The sequence below is a fragment of the Gouania willdenowi genome, chromosome 17 (assembly GCF_900634775.1).
Source record: "Gouania willdenowi chromosome 17, fGouWil2.1, whole genome shotgun sequence".
NCBI lineage: Eukaryota > Metazoa > Chordata > Actinopteri > Blenniiformes > Gobiesocidae > Gouania > Gouania willdenowi.
In genome coordinates, this window is record NC_041060.1 from 12,464,859 (window position 1) to 12,481,796 (window position 16,938).

The 16,938-nt window shown below is 41.1% G+C and overlaps 1 protein-coding gene across 1 annotated transcript; it reads left to right on the forward strand.

Annotated features, from left to right (window-relative positions):
- The first annotated feature begins 1,604 nt into the window (after window positions 1-1,604).
- On the forward strand, window positions 1,605-9,346 carry LOC114479609 (uncharacterized). Its single transcript, XM_028473369.1, has 4 exons — window positions 1,605-1,622; window positions 1,970-2,021; window positions 7,354-7,534; window positions 8,905-9,346. The coding sequence occupies exons 1-4, from the start codon at window positions 1,605-1,607 to the stop codon at window positions 9,344-9,346; spliced, it is 693 nt and encodes a 230-aa protein (XP_028329170.1).
- The last annotated feature ends 7,592 nt before the right edge of the window (window positions 9,347-16,938 follow it).

Here is a 16,938-nt window from a genome sequence, read left to right on the forward strand (position 1 = left end):
TTTGGTTTCCTTTCCATTTTCAATATCTCGTTGCAAAACATTGTATTTAAGGCAAAAAAATACAGCAAAAGAAGTCTGTGTGCAGTGAAAAGATTTCAAGATCACAGTGGAAGCAAATGGCTTACAACTACTGTTTTAGAATGTGAGCTACAACATCATTGCCTTTCATCTTCTTTGGTCATCACGTTTTAGAACCCAATGCCGCAGTATGAGCTATGACATCATTGCCTTTCATCATCTTTGGTTATCACGTTTTAGAACCCAGTGCCAAATTCTCTCCTTTTAAATTGCAATTAAATCAACAAATTCATTAATTGCAATTAAATAGATACATATATCAATTGCAATAATAATTAAAAATGCAAGCAGTGACTACTACAACTATTACTACTATTTAAAAGTTCAATGGGGTGCTACAGAGCCAATTTTGAAAAAAAGTTATTATGAAAATGTTTTGAAAGTTGTGGTTTGGGTTCTTTTAAAATACATGGCAGGTTTTATAGCTTGCAAAAAATTCTAACTAAACCATCAGTTTTTGGTGAATGGCGCTCTGCCAAAGGAAGTGTGCTCCATAAAAACTCATCCTGACAAACGATCATCCACTTTTCCAAGAGCATTTCTGAACACATTTGGGAAGCATGTGTTGAAAACTGTCAATATAATGCATAGTGTTTTTCTATTTTCTATCACCACCAGGGGGCAGTAAGACTTGTCGTGTGAATTGTTATGACATTGCGAACATGTTTCCCTTTCTGCGCATGACTTTGGGTTTTGATTGAATGAGTTTCGGCTGATTCATTTAAAACATTTTCAGTTTTAAAACTGATGTAGACCTGGCAATGTGGTAAAAACTCCCGATTTTGAAAACAACAGGTGTCTAACTTAACATCATTGTTGTTTTTGTTCTGAATTATGGATTTTAATTAGTCAAATTTTAAACTTAAGCAACACTTAACCTGGTCGGGACCAGGTTCTGAAGTGGATCAGATCTGAACGAGTATAAAAGCGCCACCTCCTAACCATTCCCTCCTGGTGTGCGCTGCCCTTACAGTTGCTCTTCACTGTCATCATGGTTTTGAATTCACTATATCTGTTCGAGATCATAAGCTGTTCCTCCATTGTAAAATAGGTCGCTCTGCCAGGTTTTTTCATTGTCGTGATTGGTCAGACGCTGCAACCTCCACCCCTTTTATGGGAGCGTGCACGTAGCAGGCTGAAATCACTTGGCTTAATATAGCATGTTGTTATTGACCTTCGTAGGACAGCTTCTCTCTGACAGGGATGGTTTGGTTAGGTGAAGCTCGAGATAAATCCAGGATATAAATATCGAGATTTGTAGCACCCCCCCCAAAATGACACTAAAAACACACAAACTTGATAGAAATGATCTTCATTGGAACATGAACTGAAAATACAAGGGTCAGTTTTGGTTCCACATCAGGAGGGAGTGACAGGAAATGATAAAAACAATAGAGATACATCTTCTCAGGAGGCACTAAATACTGTTTCATTCCACTTATTTACAAAACTAGTGCAGTGGCCATAATAAATATGTGTTGCGATAGAAAAGTGGCAGGGTAAGTAGTTTTTTCATGGATGGCCAAATGAAGTTGTGTTTGAGGGTGGGACATCATCACTGTAGAGGTAGGACTGATGACATCATCACTGAGTCAGTTGACTCAGGAGGTGGGGCGTGGGGGTTGGGCGTCAGAGCAAATCTGACGATGCACACCCTCTCAGGTCAGTCTGATCCTAATCCGCAGAGATATTTGAGGAACACACAGACAGACAGACACATTGCTTTTATTGAGAGATGAGATTCTTTAAAATGTGTGTTATCACTCATTCATCAGAATCAGAATCAACTTTATTGACCAAGTAATGCATTGAACACACACGAGGAATTTGTCTCGGTGAACTGTGCTCTCTCTGATATTCCTTCATTATGCTCTATCGTTGTTTTTCACAGTATTCTGAGCAGAATCTTCTAGTCGGACATAAGGGGGGACTTGCATTCAAAAGTAAGTGAAAGTGGGTACTAGAGCCAAAACAGTTTTAAGAACCACACACACTCACACACATTGATTAGCATGGCGGTCTATTTAGACATTCTGATCACCCTCACAGAATTTCTTTCAGGCTGTGTGAGGAAACCAAACTGCTCACAGAAAGACAAGGACTGACATGTCGATTCTTACCCAACAGGAAAGACCAAATGCACTCTAGACAGTAGAAGGCTTTAATCACAGTATATTCAACAACACAACTAGTGAGTCTGAAGTTGTACTGTGATTACTCATCCTGAGTGTGTGGCTGTGTTTGAGCTGTGAGACATAGAGGAGTCCTGTGACCATATAAGGCCAATGGATGAAGGAGGACGGTCCAGAGTGGCCTATAGTGCACAGAGCTCATAACTCGTGTGACGCCCCTGGGTGCATTTATAATCATCTCCAACAGTCCTGAGTTGCATTTAGGTCTGTATTTAGAGCCATTAACCAGTCGTATGTATCCCTTTCCTTACACTCATACACTTTGCTTTCTAATAGCCTGGATTAGCTTTAATAGACTCATCCATCTCCCCTGTTTATGTACTAGTACCCCCATCACACACACACACACACACACTATACCTCTTTCTCCCTCAATCATCTTCGCTCATGGGCAATTACACAAACAAATGCAGTTTGTTTTTCACTCTGTCTGACTGGAAGGCAAATGAAAGGATTAATCAGGCCATTACATTTTTCGTCAAAGGTCAGTTGGTGGGTTTTATTATCGCTGAGAAAAAGGTGAAGTTACACTGTCGCTCCTTCAGTTTGCACGAGACACTAGCCATGTAGATGTATGCAAATACCGAAGCCTCTGATTGGCCAGAGCTTTACATCCCTGCAAAGCCTGGCTCAGAGTACAAAAAGGGAACTTGCATAGCTTGACAGGAACTGGTAGGGAGGAGGGCTTCCCTGTCAGATGACGTGTTGGGCATCAGTCGTCACATGCGCGTAAGAAGCCCCCGCATTGTTCCGGTAAAGACATGTTTGTGCAGCATCAGAATGTTCTCTGAGTTCTTGAGGGCAAATAAAGGACAACTGTATCAGTAGATGTTCTTTTCCCCTCATATTTGATCTCAAATTGTTATAGTCAAAGGCATTTCAAAATGGCCTCCAGAAATAAACCTAAAACATACTCCCTGTGGGATAAATGCTTTTCAAAAGAACAATTATTTTAAATAAATTATTAAAATTATTTTTGATTTGATGTTCCTACATTTCTTCAGTTCTTTGCCAAATTGAATTATCTGTCACTCTTAATACATTTTATTATTTTAAAGTGTGGATCATAACAAACATTAAATAGACATTTTTTTAATAGTAGAAAACATGATGCAGTGAAGCAAGCACACCTCATTTGCACTCTCTTCCTAAAGAATCAGTGTTCTTTCTCTTTCTTTGGATTGTAAATCCGGTTTACCTTCTCAGCCCTGAAACATAAATGTATTTTACAAAGGTCTGAAATTGTTGTGCATTACATATAACATACTTTATAGATTATGAAGCTTAACCTTGTAAAAATGATAAATCTATATGATCAGACATGAGCAACTGGTGGCCTGGGGGCCACATGCAGTTCTTGGACTAATTATGTGTAACTCCCAAATTAAATGCACAAAATGATTTCAAATAAACCCAAGATGAATCCAAAAAATATTTTAAAAATACAGAAAAAACATAAAATATACAAAATCACAACAAAAAAAAAAAAAAAAAAATATATATATATATATATATATATATAAATATAAATGACAAACGCAACAACACACAAATACTCCAAAACATACAAAATGAAATGTACAAAAGAGCAAAAAATAGACAAAATTACTGCAAAAATAAACATAAATAATCTTAAATAAACAAAACGACAACAGAACCACACAAAAAAGAAAACACACAAAATGACTCCAAAAACAAACAAAATGACAATTAAATATACAAAAGAGAAGAAAATACACAAAAGGACTACAAAAATAAACATAAATATTATAAAATAAACAAACACATACACATACACGCAAAAAAAGAAAATACACAAAAGGACAATGAAGAAAAAAAAACACAATCAGCACACACAAAAACACCCAGAATGACTAATAATTACTTAAAATGAATGGTGAAAAACATCCCAATAACAGAAATTTACACAAAACAACAAAATCACATAAACGCTATGTTTTTATTAGGTATTAATGCTCACATTGGTCCTTATTCTAAACGCTGATGTGAATATTGATAACGTGGGAGGAGAATCACAGTTTTGTGGCCCCTGCTGTGATAAAAGTCTCTGTCCTGGGAGGACTGTTTCCACTCTTTGACAAAGCGCCACGGTTCATTGATAAACTGACAGTGTGTATTTGTTGTGTTTACCGTACATGCTGTTTATTGATTAGCTGCTGCTGTTCTGGTTCCCTTAAACCAGCTGTAAAAGACACTGCAGATACTACACACATGCACCCACCCACACAGACTGTCTGTGGCTATATTTGACCTGGTCTGAATGTGAGGTCACCTTAACTTTCTGCTTTTCACCCACCCACTGCTGACCCTTCACTTGATGTCCTCTTCTTTGCCCCTTTTCTCTTCAGCTTGATTCCCTGAAGGGTGGAAAATTCTCCTTATCAGCTCCAACCAGCTGCAGTGTGTGTGTTTGTGTGGGTGTGTGTGCGTGTGTGTGTGAGAGCCTAATCCCCTTGCTTCAATCAGCTCAGCTCAAACCCATTTCTGTGTAGCTGATGACTCCAGGTCCATGTTAGGAACAGTACGTTTCCTTTGGTGTTTTTAAAGGTTGTGTTTTCCAAATGGCACAGCTCTAATTACAGCATGGTGGCATTTGAGAAAATCCATTTTAAACGGTTAACTCCCAGTTAATCAGATCATCGTGTTATATTCATCAATGCGATGCAAAACGCTTGGTGCATTGATGTGTCTGTGCGTGCGTGGCTTGTCATTGTGCATTAATGTTGTTTTTCTGCCTGTGTGTGAGCATAATTTGTGTGTGCTCTTCACAATAAAAATTAACCTCCTTCACTCGAACCAATCACCATCGTCGCCACCATCTCAAAGTCAACATCCCATTGGCTGCAGGTGCAGGGCTGGTGTTCTTCAACCCACTCCTCTATTCATTGCATCAGCTATGATCACATGACTGTGTGTGTGTGTGTGTGTGTGTCCGTGTGCAGCCCTCTTGCCAAAATTGCGCAAAACCGAAAAACTCTCCCTCTTGTTGTTGCCATAGAAACCGGCGATTCGCTGCATCTGGCAAATTATAGGGCTGTATGGAAGGGAAGGAAGGGCGAGAGGGTGTGTGCACGTGTGAGTGAGAAAAACCCTTCCTGCATACAAAAACCATGGTGAGCAGGTGAAAATGAAAAGGTGAAATGGATGAGCTTCTGTTTCTTTTATTTTTCTATATAATCAATCCCAGATGTGACAGCACTCACACACATACATAAAGATAGAAGGCAAGAATATGTGACATTCTGCGTCACTGTCATCTCAGTTTTATATGAACCAGTTTTTGGATGAATTATTGAATAAATAAATCAGTGACTTGTTCGATACAGAAGATAAAGGAACACCTCCATTGACCTTCTCCATCACTAATTAAGGAATAAAGGGACATTACTGTGTTTTTAGCAAAGGTTGTAAAAAGTAAATAATAATTAAAAAAAACTGATAAAATATCAGTTTAAAATTAATAAACATAATTTTTTTTGACCATTTAGATTAGCATTAAAAGGAAATTCTAAGGCTGTTTAAAAAGTATATTTAATTAGAATCTGCAGACAAGGATGTGAACCTGGTGCATTTGCTGGCACATTGCTGGGTAATATGTGCCCAAGAAAGTGCTATCACAGTGGGGGCCACAAAAATGTGTTTGTTTGATCAAAGGGCCACATTATAACCATTCATGTCAGCCCATATAATAATGACCAATCTGAGCGATAACAAGAACAATGAGTTTTTAATAGTAATGTGTGTTTTTCTGTCAATGTTGTTGTCTTGCTTGTTATGAGGCATTTTGTACATTTCTGTTGTTCTTTTGTGTATTTTTCCTGTAAAATGTATGTTTTATATGTGTTTATTTCTGTTGTTGTTTTGCTTGTTTGTTAGTACTGTGGGTTTGCGGCATAAGTTTTTGTGTTTTTCTGTAATTTTGTCTTTTTAGTATTTTTCAGTGTTTTTCTTGTCTGTTACTATATATTTTCCTGAAAAGTTCTAATTCTTTGTATTTTTTAAAATATATTCCTGCTTTTGTTTTTTGTGTTTTTCTGTCATTTTGTACATTTACTTTGGGTGCCGCATAAAATTAGATCAAGGGTCGCATGTGGTCCCCCGACCACAGTTGCCCATGTCTGTACTACAGTATGTGCCTGTTTTCTCCTGTACAGGGTCGAAGGGGATGCTGGAGTTTGCGAAGCAGCCATGCTTGCAGTGCACATTTAAGAAATGACTATGCTTTTTTAGCACTTTGCACAACTGAATTAACATCCTTTGTGTTTTAGTATACAAATTTATTTCTGGTCTAAAAGTAATGTGTGGTCACTTTTGTCTTAATTACCATGTGAAATCTCCTTCTGTTCCTGTTCCTATTGTTAATTTGTATGTGATCTTTTTTTGTGTGGCTGGCATTATTAGTCTGCCAGAGAACTGATGATGGAAATCACCTCATATTACCTTTTCGAATGTTTACCTTTATTATTTGTGTTTATTTTTGTTCATTGCATCTGAATTAGAGTCAGAATCTGATCTATATCCAAAGCAGTTACTTCTTCAGCTGCAGTTCCTCTTCTGTTCGATTGGACCATTGGATTCTTTTTGGGACTCTTTCTTTCCCTTCTTTTGATGGGTATTGACCAGAGCAAAAATAGCCCCTGCTGTCACTTTATTTATGAGCTTTCATAATGTAAAAATAGCTTATACAACAATTCATTATTATAATAGAAAGGTTAAATCTTTGTCTGCCTCCAAGGGAGGGTTCACCACCTTTCTGAAACTCGGAGCTTTTTCAAATATACTGAACAGCTGGGACCGAGAGAGATGCGCCAGAGAGGAGCACACGAGCGTCGGAGAGAGAGGGAGCATCGGTGTGAATGTGGTGTGCTGCATGTGGGTGTCAAAAATAAAACCCTAGAAACTGCCGACTGAGTCCCCGAGTGTGGCCTTTGCCCAACTGCCCGAACCCAACACCTGTTACAGTGGCACCCAGTCGGAAGGCGGGATGGTGGAACAAGCAGCGGCACAATTACCCTCCGAACCGAAGGATGTGGCAGTAACTGTTTCCTCCTTCTCTTTGCAGGTCCCGGTGGCTCCAGGGGCCTTTCCCACTCCACAGACAGTCACTCAAACGCCGGAGCAGGAGTGCTGGCAGTGTGGACAGCCCGGGCACTCCGCAAGGAGTGTTCAGCGATGGAGGTGGAGCAAGTGATCCGGGTTGTCCAGCGCCCTCCCTTGGCCCAGGTGGGGCTTATCGAGTGCCGGTAAGGCTTTGAGGGGATGAATACTGAGCGATGGTGGATTCAGGCTGCTCACAGTCTATGATCCATTAGGACCTGGTTTGGTCCGGGGCTCTGATTAACGCATCACCGGTGGGGGTTACGTATATTCACGGTGACCAAACGCATAGTTTGGAGGTGGCCATAAAACACTCCTCACGTATCCCCTGATCTTGGTTGGTTGGGTTTTGACAGATTGGCAGGACAGTATCAAATCTATTCAGACAAGTGTGTATCACCCACGGACCAATGGGCTTGTGGAGCGTCTGAATAAGACTTTGAAAAATATCATCCGCAAGTTCATCAGTGACGATGAGCGTAATTGGTATCACTGGCTCAACCCTCTGTTAATCGCAGTGCGGGAGGTTTCCCAGGCCTCAACAGGATTTTCTCCTTTTGAACTGCTTTACGGCAGGAAACCATGAGGGGTCTTGGACTTGTTAAAGGAAAACTGGGAGGACGGTAAAAATGAAATTCAATACGTAATGGGCCTGAGAGCAAAACTCAACACCATGGGTCACTTATGACGTGAAAAACAACACATTCTCACTCCCCAACTCATCACATACTGACATTCGGGAAGGATCCTTTAGCGTCAGTATTCGACGCAAGGGGTACCCCTTTGGCGTCGATATGCCTTATTTCAAGATAGATTATTATAAGATAACTTAAGGTTATGGTTATGGTTAGGGTTAGGGTTCAAAGTCTTATTTTTAAAAGTTGCTTTGAAAAGCAGCTTTTGATGCGTATCCTATGCCCCGGGTTGACAAACTCCTGGACCGGCTGGGTAAACAAGGGCCACTGGCAGATTCCGTTATCTCCAGAGTCTAAGGAAAAGTCGGCTTTCTTTTCCAATTTGTTACACTTCCTTTCGGGTTGTTCGAGGCTCCAGCCACAATCCGACGCCTGATGGACAAAATGATGCACCCGCACACTGCTTACGCGGCCGCATATCTCAATGACATCATCATTTGCAATGACAGCTAGGCTGAATATATGCATGACCGCTGTGTTGGGCGCCCTGAGGTGGACGGGGCTCACGGCCAACCCGAAAAAGTGTGCGGTTGGATGGAGGGTGGTCTCAGATAGATAAAACCGCAGCGTTTGTGACCTGTCCGCGGCCCCAGTCCAAAAAAGGCGTGAGGCGGTTTTTGGGGATGGCAGGTTATTATCGGCGCTTTATCCCGAACTTTGCAGACCTGACTGTCCCCCTGACTGATCTCACAAGCAAGGGTGACTCAGATCTGGTCCAGTGGACAGAGCTGTGCCAGCAGGCGTTTGAGGAGGTAAAAACAACTCTCTGTGGGGAACCACTTCTCTTTACACCTGATATCACTCTGCCTTTTGTCTTGCAGAGAGACGTGTCCGGCAGAGGGGTGGGGGCTGTTCTGTCCCAGGAGGTACAGGGACTCGACCGTCCAGTGGTGTGCATACCCCAGAAGCTGTCAGACAGAGAAAGCTGGTATAGCACCGTGGAAAAGGAGCGCATGGCAATCCGGTGGGTGGTTGACGCCCTGCGCTACTACCTCATGGGGCACACAGTCACCCTCTGTTTGGATGAAGGACACGTGGATCACTCTGTGGTATCTGGCTTTACAACCCTTTACGTTCAAGGTGATCCATAGCCCGGGACACAGATGGTTGTGGCTGACTTTCGCTCTCGCTCGCGTGGGGCAGCGGGGGAGAGTTGGGTCGGCCGGATGTTACCCCGGCCTAAGTCGGGCGGTCGAGATATGTGGGGTGTGTGTCCAGACTGGGAGGGGCAGGGGAAGTGGTGCGTGGGAATGGCTCTTGTGAATGGTTGAACGCAGGTGTGGCGGTGCGGTGTAATCATTCTACCTGTATTTAAATGCGGTGAGCAGCCGGGACCGAGAGACATGCGCCAGAGAGGAGCGCAGCAGCACACCAGAGAGGAGCCCAATACTGAGTCCCCGAGTGTGGCTATTGCCCAACCGTCCAAACCCAACACCTGTTACACTCAGTTAAGACAAATTCAACATAATCACATGCAAATTTCATCAACAAAAAAAAAAAAACAAGTCTTCTTTCTTTTTTTTTAATAGGAGTGGAGCTTCGCCTCCTGTGTCTGCAGCCTTTCTACATAAATCACCAGAGTAAATGGTCTGTGTGTAAGTGTTAAACTCGCTCCATTAGAAAGCCATGTACAGCTGTCAGCCTGCTGTTTATTGCACACATTTCACTATATATGAAGTCATATATAGAGCAAATCAAACCTATACGGCACTTCCTACTCCTTTTACACCATACTGGACCCAGACTTGTCCTCAACCCCAAGATTACACATCAGAAATGACTGAGGTTAAGTTTGACATATTTGTTTTAGAGATCTTTTTTCAATTAGAGAAGAACAGAGCTGTCTTTGGAGAGACGAGGGGGAGAGAAGATAGAGAGGAGATGAAGAAGAGGGAAATGGACGTAGAGGAAGGCCAATGATTGATGGATGTGTGTTTGTGCGTCCGTGCAGGGGGAAAAAAGGCAACATGTGCACAGAAGAGACACTGGTGTGTGTGTGTGTGTGTGTGTGTGTGTGCACAATTAAACCCTTGTACAATAAATCTCTGACAGTGTGTGTGTGTGTGGAGATAACAGAGGGATGTCTCTCTCCGTTCTGCCTGTGTCAGAATGATGCATGCACCCGTTTCTTTCACCCTGTGAAATATTACAGCGTGTGTGTGTGTGATCTCAGGCAGCATGTGGCCGACTTGTTTAGTGATTCCTCACCTCTTATCAACGCTCACATGAAGAATTGTGGTGTGGCCGCCATGGGAAGAAAAGACAAAGTGACCCACGGACACTACAGGCTCACACAGACAAAACAAAAACACAGAAATGAGGAAAGTCACGGCTGAGCTGGAGACGGCCGATGGCTGACAGTGACAGCTCTGTTGATGGAGGACGTAGTGGATGACAGCAGTGATTGATTACATATTGGGGAGCACATTTCAGCGCTTTGCTCTTCATTTAGCTGACAGCGTTTTCTTTATGACACCTTGTGTTATGGTATCATAATCATGCCAGAGCTGCCGCTGCACCCAAGGAATAAATCTTCATAATTTCTCTACCACCACCACCACCACCACCCGACACTGCTGCTGCTGCTATTCAGGCCTGTTCGTCTCCTTCATGCCATTCCAAAGGCCGCCTTATAGCTGTCAGTCAGATTACCTCATCCTTCAGCTCCATCGTGCAAACAGAGGAATGATGGCGGTGCTTCTCCTCAGGTGAAACCTTCCCATCTTTCATTTCAGCCTGTGGTCACTGGAAAGTAATGGATTTCCCAAGATGCAAATGTTTTTAGAATGCCAGCAAAGGTTATTTTACACCGTACAGGTATAGACCAATCCATATTTCTACTGGAATGGATTGGAGGAAATGAGTTTGCTTTGTGAGATGGGTCAATAGTCTCAAGCACATATGACCTACTTTAAATCACAAATATATTGGGATTCTCAAAGAAGAACTTGGGAATCTGTTTAAAAAATTCCAATTATTATTAATTTGTTATGAATTATTTACCTTTGTAAAAGCTGGAAAAGTCTGCCTTATTCTCAATTTCAAATGGAAATGATCTATTCATTGCATTTTCAGATCCATTTCTGATCCACCTAGACCAGGGTTGGGGTCAATTACATTTTGAATTACCCATGTTCAATAACAATTCAATTACAATTACAGTGACCAGCATTTTTTTCCAATTATAATTAAATTACAATATGTTTTTATCCTCAGAAAGTAAATTACAATTACATTCTCAGTTCAATTAAGATTAATCACAATTACTGAGTCTGAAATACATAATAAACGTTAACTTTTCTCTTGTGTTAGCTTTCCATTAGCATCTCTAATGATAACGGGTCCTAAATCAGCTGTAAAATACACTAGAAACAAAATATCTATCATCTAATTTCTTTCCTATCTATTGGTTACCTTGTTAGGCTTCCTATTCAATGAAAATATAGGTTTTAATACTTTTGGTGTGGGTGTGGCATTGTGCCTCATAAACCAGAAGATTAGAGATCTAATGTAAATATTAGCTAGTTCAGGAGTTACATATACTATCATACAGTGTCATTTTTCCATATGTTTTGCTTTAAAAAAGAAAAAATCTATCAATAAGTAAATCTTTTCCACAACCAGCAGAATCGCTCCATAGCCACCAGTGAGGGAGGAGATGAAGGAAAAAAGAGGAAATGAAATGAAGAAACGATGTGCAGTGATGATGAATGGGCTGAAAGAACAGCAGATGGGCCAGCTCCATCTCCATCAGCAAACCCTGAGACAGTAAGAAACTGAGATCGTAAAAAAAAAAAAAAAAGATGCTTTCCATGACAAATACGATGATGGTAATGAAGACACAGAAACACACACAAAGTAACACACCCTCAGGCTGGGGGTCTCCTTCTGTAAATTCTAAAAGCATTTGTTTAATATGAGCAGTAAAACCCTTTGGCTCGAGTTACAGGGAGATGGTGATTTAAGGAAACAATAAAATAATGTGTCACTTAATTCTGTGGAAAGCTGCTGAAGAGCTGCTCAGTTACTTTTCCTTCTGGCCTTGTTTAAAGTGGTGAACAGGAACTAGAAATTAGCTGCTCCCAAGCTGCTGTGTATAGTGTAAGAGCTGTAAGAGCAATAAGCATTTTTTTTTATCACATTTTACACATGCACACACAGGTATTAAAGTGTCACATGATCTATCATCGATGGTACGAGTGGTATTGTTATATTGCATTAAGGTGGGGGAGGTATAGATATTTATCACTGCTACATCTGTCCCAAGCGAGCATTTCTTTTCAACTACTGGCCAAAGGTTTCAGCTGCTACCAGAAAATGTAGAAATGCTAATATTCTTGAAAAAGAACATGTCCATATCTTTAATCTGGGCTGTGTCGACTGTTCTACTTTGATGTTTTATGTAAAAACAAAACGGTGTTCCTGCACAGGTAGGAATATTGTTTTAAAGAACGTCATAATGATGATAACATTATTTGGTTTTCATTTTAGACTGGCATTATTTGTCACTCTCTGTTTTTGTGTTCTGCTTGCAGAGTGGCACTTTGTGCACTTTAAAGTGGAACAATTGGTCTTATTTATGTTACTGTTTATTTTATTTCTCGATAAATAAATACTGAGGGTAAGTAAGAATGCCTAGAGTTGAATTCAAATAAAAGCTTGTTTTTTTTCCACCAAAATATCGTCTCGTATCATCATTGTGAGCCCATTATAATACATTTTAAGTGAAAAAAGTGACCAAATAGAATATCAACATGTAGTCATTTGATCCATAAAACTTGCAGAAACACATTTCATGCCGATATTTCAGAGATTTTCGGAGACTCACCATTGTGCTACTGACGAAACTTCTGGTTAACTTCAAAACAAGAGCCCTGATTACAAAAGCTTTAAAAACTAATGAAAGACACAAAGAGATGCTTTTGTTTTGAAAAGTGAATGTTTGACTTTTAGCTTGAAGCTGGTCTCAAGTCAATTTTACATTCCACTTGCAATGCATCATGGGGGGAATGCGTATGACTAGTGTGCCCACCATGCATACTTAAAAAATGTCCCAGTAGTAGAGTCGTAGAGTCGAGTAGTATGCAACTTCAAACACAGCTTCCATCTATATGTCCCACCTCTAACAATTCAACTCATAGGTTGTGGTGTTCAATAAGAGGTCACTTTGGTCATGTATTATTTTAAAGGTATAAAACTGAGACAAAACCAGTACTTGCTTTAAAAATGTAACTCTGGTTCCTGTGATTTTTCTGTCAGAAGTAACCCTACAATGGACGATGGACTGGGGGCCTTTTCAGGGTCTACCACAGCTTGAGAACAAAATCAAATGGCTTCAGCGCAGCAAAAGCCTCCAAAAGACAAACAGATGATGAATAACCGAATGAATGAAGCCCTCACTGATCCTCAGATGTGTATTCTCCATCAGTAACGATGCTCTAGGTCCTAATGTTTGTGTCTCTGTTTAATAGTTATATCATTCACACTGATTATTCTCTGCTACTGGAAAAGTGTGTCTGCTCTAACAAATAACATCAATACATGAAATCATCTGTCCTATTAAAGCAGCCACTGTGTTACATCACTACCTGCCATTAGCCTCATCCCTCTCTCTTCTGTCTGTGTCCCTTAGACACCAGCTACACACACACACACACACACACTCAGCCATAATGGTGCAATTATCCTCTTCAGCTTCGATCTGCTCTTCTGATTGTAATTTGCATTTATTATTAGCCTTCAGCTTGCCAGAGGCTGTGAGACATAAGGGTGGTTCGTCATACACCACATCCCACTGATGGACCTGCACAGATGCTTCACAGACACATGTGCACGAGGACAGAAACACAATGATTGCATGTGTAAGAAGCCACATCCGAAAGATGTTTTGCGTTGTTTGGCTAATGCTGATCACGGTCCTGTCCCCGCTGTAGCTCCCTGTTAATAAAGCCTGAGAGGGGGACACAGTGTTCAGTGGAGGTTCATCTGACACGCTTCATGTTACGTGTTTTAATGTCCTGAAGGAATGTGCCCCTCCCTTTCGGTTGGACGCTATTCTCATTTGCTGTCGAGGCGGCCTCAGGGCTCATCAAATGGAAATTTGTGGAGAGCAAAGTCACTCAAGGCACATCCAGTATAGCCTCCCAGTTCTCTCGCTCTCTCTTTTCGCACACTGGTCGTGCACACGCACACGCAGAGAAGCTGCAGAGGTTCAGTCAAGTGTGAAATGATTCTGTTATCATGTCGTCTGTGTGGAATATATTTTCCCATCAACCCTGCATGGCAGGTGTGTTTGTGTTCATCTGATAGGGCTGTGTGTGTGTGTGTGTGTGTGTGTGTGTGTGTGCGCGTGTGATGTTGAGCTAATGTGGAGTAAATTAATACAAGGCACAAGCGTCACTTTAGGCAAACAGTGAAAACAAGCACTGATGGTTTTCGTTGCAACCTTTAAAACTACGAACCAATTTATTGATTAAAACTGGAATAAAATGCAATGTTAAACTGTTTTTGTGAAAAATATGATTGATTCCTTTGCAAGATGTTTATTTTATTTATGTAATTTTTTATGTTTTGAAGTCCCTGAAACTAAGTTGCTTCGGTTTAAACACTCACAAATTGTGCCCCCAAGGTCATGGAGGAGCTACACTGCCCTGTGATATGTGGTTAGATCATGATGTACCAGCCTGTCCTGTGTACAGTGGAAGAAGGATGGCGCAGCCATGAAGATACACAGATAGATGCAGATGGATACACAGACAGAGACATACTATAGGTTTCTTCCTCTGGCCACCCGTGTGTGTCTTTTACTTGAGACTGTATAACTGGAAAGGAAATTATACTACTCTTGTTATCTGTCCTCAGAGCTGTTCAATTAAAAGCTCCGGGAAGAAGGTCGAGGAAAAACATTCCAAATTAAAGGTTAAAACCAGTTCACTTTTCTTTGACAGTTGGTTTGGTAAGGAAATGTTTTTTTCTCAATGAGCCACCCCAGTTAGATAGGGAATCAAAGGCAGGCACGGGCCGACCCTTGTCATTCGTGTATCTCTTTTCTTTATGTCACTTACTGATACTTTATGTATCAGTATATATGCAATATCAGTGCTGTAGTGTAGTAAGAACGAGACAGGGATCAGAAGAGGGGGATGGGTGCACCCTCTCCATTCTGTGTCCCTATGGACCCCCTGTCGTAAGGTTATGTGTCTTGTGGTATTAGAGTTCATAGGGTTAGGGTTAGGGTTCTGCCCCTGCTTGAGTGGGTTTTCTCCCACCGTCTAAAAACATGTATGTCATAGGTTAATTGAAATTTGCTAGATCCCCCATATGAGTGAACGGTTGTGGTGATCTGTGTGGTCCCTGCTATATGGACTGATACCCTGTGACTGGTGTAACCTTCACCTAGCATAAGCAGCCTACCCCTGTGACGCTGAACATGAAAAACCGTCAAGAAGATGCAAGACACTGACTGTGTTCGAAATCGCATTCTAATGTGCTACTAAGTCTAAAATGAGTACCGGTATGTAGTGCGTTCACATTAGATAGTATGGAAAGATTGAGGACAGAAGAAATTCACTGATGCATACTATATCGGGACATTTTTTAAGTGTGCACAGTGGTCACACCAATGACTTTCACATGTTTCTGCTGGCAAATGTTAATCAAACAAAATCAACATCGTAAAACACTATTAAAGAAACATAAACAATTATTCAATATAGCCTTCATGCTCTCCAAACCAGATAAATCTCATGACACAGCAGCCCATCCTTTGTTTGCGTTTGAAACACAGAGACACGGAGAAAATGACAACAACAACTCAGAACAGCCTCAGTGAGGCGCATCCACAAAGCCAATCCTTCCTTTTGTACCATTCACTGTGGAAAGTACCAACAATGTTCTGACCTTACCTTTGCTGAAGGTCGAGTAGTTCAGGTGTTGGTCTTCCATCTTTTAAAAGCTGTCGTTTTTCCACAAAAGAAAGTTTCTTTATCGTTTCTTGCGCTCCTTCCTGTAGTGTTATCCCACCCACGAGCTGGAGAAAGTGTTTCCACAGTGCTTTTGCGATTCATTTCAGTATCGAAATTCCTCCTCATGAAAGCTTAATAACATTTTACCGATATTTGAGTGTTTTTTTAAAATCGCAGGTGTTTCCATTACCAATTTTTATTGCGCTATTTAGACTTTGCGCGTTTCCAAAGGTATTGGAAATCCATCTATTGTTTCATCAACAAAGTTAAACAAAGGGGTGAATAAAAACTGCAGTTAGGTCATTTCTCAGAATTTCTCGAGTCAGAAGGCAGAACCTCAGTCCGAGCTACTTGACTGCACTGCCTAATTGACGTGTGGGTGTGTGTATGTTGGAGAATATGTGCATGTGTAACAGATTAATAGAAAGCGCGGCACACATCAGCAGTCCAACCGAACTCCACTGTGGGGTAAACAATGCTTTGACAGAGGGTCAGTTATCCTGCCAGCCAGCAGCTAATTTAGGCTCTTTTGGCTTGTCTGTCTCCAACATGTCAGTCATGAACCAATGCAGCTATACCACTGAAGAAGACTGAACCCATTAACCACAAAAGCACACGCACAGCAGCTTCATTCCCACATGGTGTATCTCACACACACCTTAAGACTGAGGGTCGCGCTCTCTTTTCAATGTATGCACAGCTAATGTAGCAGTTACATCTACTTATTGGATGAATTATGGCTGACATGGAAAGTGGACAGAAACAGTTTTGTGTTAAACTGACCAAAGAAGAAGACTTGAGAGGGACAAACACAAAAGCAGAGACGCTTAACACCCGCCTTTTAATATTGGATGTCTTTTTATTGTTCTATTATACAAATACAATTAGAAC